This window comes from Bidens hawaiensis, unplaced genomic scaffold, assembly GCF_021521415.1.
Source record: "Bidens hawaiensis isolate Kalapana, Puna unplaced genomic scaffold, B.hawaiensis_p1.1 tig00047365_1, whole genome shotgun sequence".
Classification (NCBI taxonomy): Eukaryota; Viridiplantae; Streptophyta; class Magnoliopsida; order Asterales; family Asteraceae; genus Bidens; species Bidens hawaiensis.
The window spans coordinates 33135-39227 of record NW_027498449.1 but is presented as its reverse complement, the minus strand read 5'-3'; the positions used below and the strand labels follow the sequence as shown (position 1 = coordinate 39227).

The window sequence follows — 6093 nt, the reverse complement described above, 5'->3', positions numbered from 1 at the left end:
GATTCGAAATGGGTTAAAACTTATGTTTCGGGTTATATTTGTTGTAAATTAAAAGTTGTAAATATATTTTAAATAAATAAATAATATTAAAACAATTAATTTAACTCGATAAATGCGGTGTTTTATTTGATAAAATAACCCAAACATAAAAGCGGGTCGGGTAAAATAATTTGGAAAAATCGCATTGTTACAATGGTGATGCTTGGTGTTGGTTGTGGATGAGAAAGAAAGCATAGACGGAGATGTGGTGTTGATCGCTTGTTGTGACGGTGGCGTGGTCAGGCAGCGGTGATGGTGGTGGTCAGGTGGCCGGATTTAATGGTCGTCAGAGATGGAGTTTTTTGTGGGGGGGCGGATTGATGGCTGTGGTGGTGACGGCGACGTGTGTTGGTGGTGATAAGCGGTGGTGGTGTTTGGGTAAGTGGTAGAGGTGGTGGCCGGAGGAGTGGTGGCCGAAGGAGTGGTGGCTAACCTCAGTGGTTAGTTTTGGGGTTTAAATGGTGAGTATTACACGTAGGTAATGGGAGGGGGAATATAAAGGGAAAAGCCAGGTGGATATTAAAAAGCCTAGTCACTCTCCACATAAGCAAATATTTAACCCCGTTAAGTTTTTTTTTTTAACGCTGGTTTATAAAACAAAAAACATTGAAAAGGTGGGACAGCCAGCGGGAAATACCGGATGAGGGATTATTATTGGCCAATCCATTAAAGGTGGGATTATTTAAATCCAATTTTTCTATAATCAATTAGAATATTTAAAATCAGCACCATATTACACGGTAATTGAGGTGGAATAAGGATGGTTAGTCAAATCCTTAATCAATTGTTATATATAAAATTTAAAATCAGCACCATATTACACGGTCAACATTTGTATTTTTAGTGAATCTTAAGGATGGTTAATCAAATCATTAATCAATTGAGCCATTAATGATATAAATTTAAATATTGTAACATATTTTAATTGAAAAATTCCGTAATTAAACATTTTTCCTTAATCAAAGGTTTGATTAACTATTTGATTACCCATTAATAACAAAATTCCGTAATTAAACAATTTCCGTAATTAATAAGTCAATGGGTCTACATCCTCAATAATAGTAAACCTTAATGATTTTTAATCAAATAGTTAATCAAATAATCTCTTCTGAAAATAGTTATCATTAATCAGTTAATCAAATATTTAAATGAAAGATAATAATAGTTATAGTATACATAATAAATAAATCGTAATTATAGTTATAGTATACATAATAAAGAAATTAATTATCTAAATTATATATTATCTATACTCTAAAAAACATTAAACCTGGTGGAAAGAAACATAAAGCTTGTGAATGTAATCAACAAAAAAAATAAAATAAAATTAGTTTTAAAAGATAATTATAGTTATGATATACATAATAAGGAAATCGTAATTATAGTTACAGTATAACTATAATTGTAGTAAACAAATCGTAATTAAATTATAATTATTAAGTTAAAACATAATTATAGAAGATTCAAATTTCAAATTAAAATTAAACGCGAGATGATAAAGAATATTAAAGAGAATTGATGAATCTTAACTAAATTTATTATTGATTTATTTTATTAAGATGAAAATTAAAGAAGTTATTGATATACTTGAAAAGTTTAATCAACAACCAATAGAAAGAGAGAAAATGGACTTAAACTCTTTTGTTTTAACAGTATAGTTAAATATGAAAAGCTGCTTTTATATCCCCATGAAATTATATAAATACACAAACAAAATCTTCATAACAATTTAGTCATAAATAAAAATGAGAAAACACTTGATATTTGCCTGAAAAACATAACCAAACCCACCTTCACAATTCTTGATCCAATCCAATAATAATGAAGTCATTGCTATCTTCAACAAGAAACCCCTTGTAATTTTGTCTCTCATTTAGAAGCCTCGCACTTGCAAACCGGACACAAGTTCTTCTGAAGCAGCCATTGTCTAATGCAACCCCTGTGGTACTCGTGCCCGCACTCCAGTCCTCCCAAATCATCCCCATCCTTATACTCTTCCTGTTGACCCATCAAATGTTTACACACAACACTTTCACCAAAATATAAACAAAGAACAATACGAGTGTGCATGAATCGTTTGGGCCGGTTTTTGGCTCAAACTAGAAATTCGGTTTTAAGTTTTTTTAAACCATTCGGTTTCTTGTTCTTGGTTTCAGTTTTTTCGGTTTGGTTTATGTTTACTTTTTTCAATTTTACCATATAGGCTTTGAAATTTTTGGGCCATAGAAAACTTGCCCAAAATAACAAAATTGGTTCTAAATCCTTTTGCTAATTAATTATTAATTGATTATTATACATTTCACAGTAATATTTGAGTTACTCGCCAATTTTAAGCTCAACAACCAAAAAAGCGGTTTTTGAGTTTTGAAAACCGTTCAGTTTTGGGTTTACAATTGAGCTTTAAACTTTTGTGCCAAAAAAATTGGCTGAAATAATGAATCCATTTGCTAATTAATGATTAACTAGTTATTATACATTTGGACTAAAAATGTTTGGGTTATACTATTTATTAAATTATTTATAAATTGATGCATTCGTTTTGGTTTTTCAGTTTAAATTACACGAAAAACCGAAACTGAACCAAAAATTCGTTTTTCGAAAAAATAAAACCAAACCATCGGTTTTTGTTAGGGTTCGGTTATCTCAGTACCTGACATATGCAGCAAGGTTCCGCATCCGCCACACCAACAAAAGTTTTTAGTTTCAAATGTTTATCAACGTTTTCTTCGGTCAATCCAGTGTTCACGTTCCCAATCCGCTCCTCTAACGCCAACAACTCCTAAACAAACATTAAAACTTATAATTTCATCATTTAACATAAAATAGAGAAAAAAGGTAAATACTATTATTACCTCATAGGACATGTTATCTATATCGAGCCGCATATCCCCATGCCGATCATGAATATCCGCCATGCCATAAAATACCGATTGATCAAGCATCATAAAATCCTCAAACCGCAGGCCCTCACCCCTACGTATGGTATCCAAAAGATCACGAATCTGCATTAATAAAACACCAAACGATTAGTTTACATAATTTTGATAATGAATTTAAAGATGTAAAAAATAAAACTGACCTGTGATAGGTGACGATGTGGATAAGGAAGACCCGTTACAGACGGGATTCCAGTTTCTTGTAAAGAAGGTGAGGCGCGTAGAGGTGGAGGAATTCTAGAGAAAAGATTACTGGTTTGCCCTTCACCACCACCAGCGGCGCCAGAATTCATAGACAATAAGTGTCGCCGAAGAAGCTCACTGCGTCTTCTAGAAGAATAAAGTGACGAACTGCGATGCGGGCCCACACTAGCGGCCGGGTTGATTAAGTCATCATGTGATGGGACAAATAAACTATGCTCTGAAATATTTGTTGGTGTTGCTATCGGGTTATCTCCAGGACCACTAATACTATTTGATGAAACGGGCGGATTAGCCCGTAAGCTAGAACTCCTAATTCTAGAAGATGCAAGCAAACTTCTGGTCGATGGCAGGGCCCGCAACATAGGATGGCCTGCATGACTCGATGAGCTTTCACCTGTTGTAGTTACAGGGTTAAGCCCCAAAGAAGAATACCGAGACGAAAAGTTAAATAACCCGTTATTGTTGTCATTATTATTATCATTAGTCGGTAACGGTTCTTGTTGGCGAGAGTTATTAATCCTTACCCGTGATCCGAGTCTCGGGATGATCGGGTCAAAAGAAATTGTATTAGTTGGTGTAGGGTTTTCCGAACCCGACTGCCACTCGTGCTTACTACCATCCGGCATACCAAAAATGTTCGAACTTTCAACTCGAGAAGATGACGAGCCGATATCCAATTCCGTTGCCTTTCTTTTACGGGTCAAATGCCTGTCCTCGGTTTCGCCCGAGCTGGAAGAACTACTAGCATAATTTGAAGGCTTCATGCCAATAACAGTTGATGGATTTACAGTAATGTTATGTCCATGATGATGATGATGATGTTGATGAGTATGGATTGGGTTCATATTCGGGTCAACTCGGTTCTGAGTCACCTGGTTTGGGAGCGAGTTTGAACTTGACTCACCCTTGTGTCCTTGCATCAGAACTAACAATGGTTTGAAACCCCTAAATTAGATCAAAACTTAGCCTGTGAATCAACAAAAAAACAAGAATAAAATCTTTAAAAACATCAAATTGAACATGCATCAAAAGCAATAGATCTAAGTTATCTAATCCTAATTTACAATCAGTTTATGAACATACATACAACCATTAACAAAACCCATAAACATCATTCATTGATTCATATAAATCAGGTAAAAAGTAAACGATTGAAACAGTCAAAGATACAGGATTCAAACAGATAAGGGTATATGCAAAAAGACAAATTCAAAATCGTAAAACCCATCATCTAAACAATTAAAAAATGTGAAATTGAAACATGGGTATTGTAAAGAATGATGGATTGAAGGTGTGTAAAACAAGATACCTGAAAAGAATCGAAGATAGATCTGAGGGAAAGAAGATCTTGAAACGGTTGTTGATCAATCAGCAAGACTTCATCTTTAACAAATTATTATTATTATGATGTGTTGATTGATTGGCATCTAAACATAATAAAGAAAGAAAGAATGAATGAAATGATAAGAAAGAAAGAGTGTTTTGTTTAGAGAGCGAAGAAGAGGGGTTTTGGAAGACGAAAATGTTTGTTGGGTCAAGAAATGAAATGGAGAAATTGAATTTGAAGGTTGGAGGAGAAGAAGGAGGTTGGATTAATATTAATATTAATATTAATAACATTTAATAATAATATTTAATAATAAGTTATGAGGTGGTAGGAACCAAGATAGACACAAAGTCACAAGGCTCAAAGTAGTTTCCAAGAGATAGATGGAAAAGTACGAGTGAAATGGGTGGTGTGTTGAAAATTAAATTGGGTCTACCCATGCGACAACCACTTCCTTTTTTTTTATTCTTCATCTCGTTCACACCTAATCTATATTTTCTACATATAGGAGGATATTTATTTCATAACTAATAACAAGTTGGAGAATGGAAGCTCTGTTTGTTTGGCGGCTTGAACTCGACTCGTTAAGAACCCTAACATGTAACGTCTTCACCGGCTACCTCGTCTGAAACATGAAAGTAGTGGTGTTTATCAGATCGGATGCTGACTATTCAGGTTGTTTGGATCGGTTTTTTAGATTTATAATTTTTTTTCCTAGATCCGACAACCAAACCGATCCGAATTCAAAATTTTCTAACCAAACCGAATTCACCTGAATTCAATTCGGATCGATTTCGGTTGAAATCCTAAAACCCCGAATTTAACCGAAAAAACTGAATATGTATATATTAAATCATTGCGTAACGGCTAATCACCAAACAAACAAACAAACACAATGCAACATGCATAAGTCTTAAAACAAAAAAATAGTCTTAAAATGCAAAATGCAAAGTTCAATAAGAACAACAAATAAACAAAAACAAATAAATAGAGATTAGACTTGAACTTGTAGATACAAAACTTATAGAACTCTATATGAAAAAACCACATTACCTAGATCGGTTTATTCGAATAAACCAAAAAACCTTATTTCAAAATTTTGAGATCCGAAAACCGAATTGAGATTCGGATTCGGTTAAAATCCGATCCGAAAACCAAAATCACAATCCGAAACAGTTTTTTGGTTACAGATATGGTTCGAGTTTTTTTTGTTACGGATACAGTTTGGTTTACGGTTTTCTTTGTTTTTCGGTTATTTTGAACACCCCTACATGAAGCATTCAAACCCTCTCTTTGTAGCTGCTTTAAACTAGCGTGTTGCGGTGGGGGCGCGGCATTAGCTTGGTCGGGATCGGTTTGTTATGATATCGTTAAAAAAAACAATATGTTTTTTTTTTGTGAACAACGTTGAAAGTGGAAAAGTGTTGAGGCTCTGAGTGAATATTTTTTATCAGTTTTAAGAAGTTCAAAAGTTTTGTGACAAAGTTGAAAAGCTAAAAGTTTTATGCAATTTATAAAAGTGTAAAGTTTTATGACCAAAGTTGAAAGTCTAAAAACCTTGTGCCAAAAGTGTAGAGTTGCGAAACT

At 33.9% G+C, this 6093-nt stretch overlaps 1 protein-coding gene across 2 annotated transcripts; it reads right to left on the bottom strand.

The window, feature by feature from the left end:
- Nucleotides 1-1767: 1767 nt before the first annotated feature.
- Nucleotides 1768-4702, bottom strand: LOC143596911 (uncharacterized). 2 transcript variants are annotated; one of them, XM_077075567.1, is made up of 5 exons: nt 4489-4702; nt 3119-4146; nt 2892-3041; nt 2690-2818; nt 1768-2037 (listed from the first exon to the last, which is right to left on the bottom strand). In XM_077075567.1, exons 2-5 carry the CDS (start codon nt 4097-4099, stop codon nt 1909-1911), a joined length of 1389 nt encoding a protein of 462 aa, XP_076931682.1. In that variant the 5' UTR covers nt 4100-4146; nt 4489-4702; the 3' UTR covers nt 1768-1908. The 2 variants fall into 2 exon arrangements, with proteins under 2 accessions (XP_076931682.1, XP_076931683.1); XM_077075568.1 differs by having other exon boundaries at nt 3119-4124.
- Between the last annotated feature and the right edge of the window lie 1391 nt (nt 4703-6093).

Excerpts from the sequence above, each read along its gene's own strand:
- LOC143596911 (XM_077075567.1), bottom strand. The coding sequence starts at position 4,099 with ATGCAAGGACACAAGGGTGAGTCAAGTTCAAACTCGCTCCCAAACCAG. Across the intron at positions 3,042-3,118 it reads CACATCGTCACCTATCACAG|ATTCGTGATCTTTTGGATAC; the intron begins GTCAGTTTTATT and ends TTATTAATGCAG. Across the intron at positions 2,819-2,891 it reads TAGATAACATGTCCTATGAG|GAGTTGTTGGCGTTAGAGGA; the intron begins GTAATAATAGTA and ends ATGTTTGTTTAG.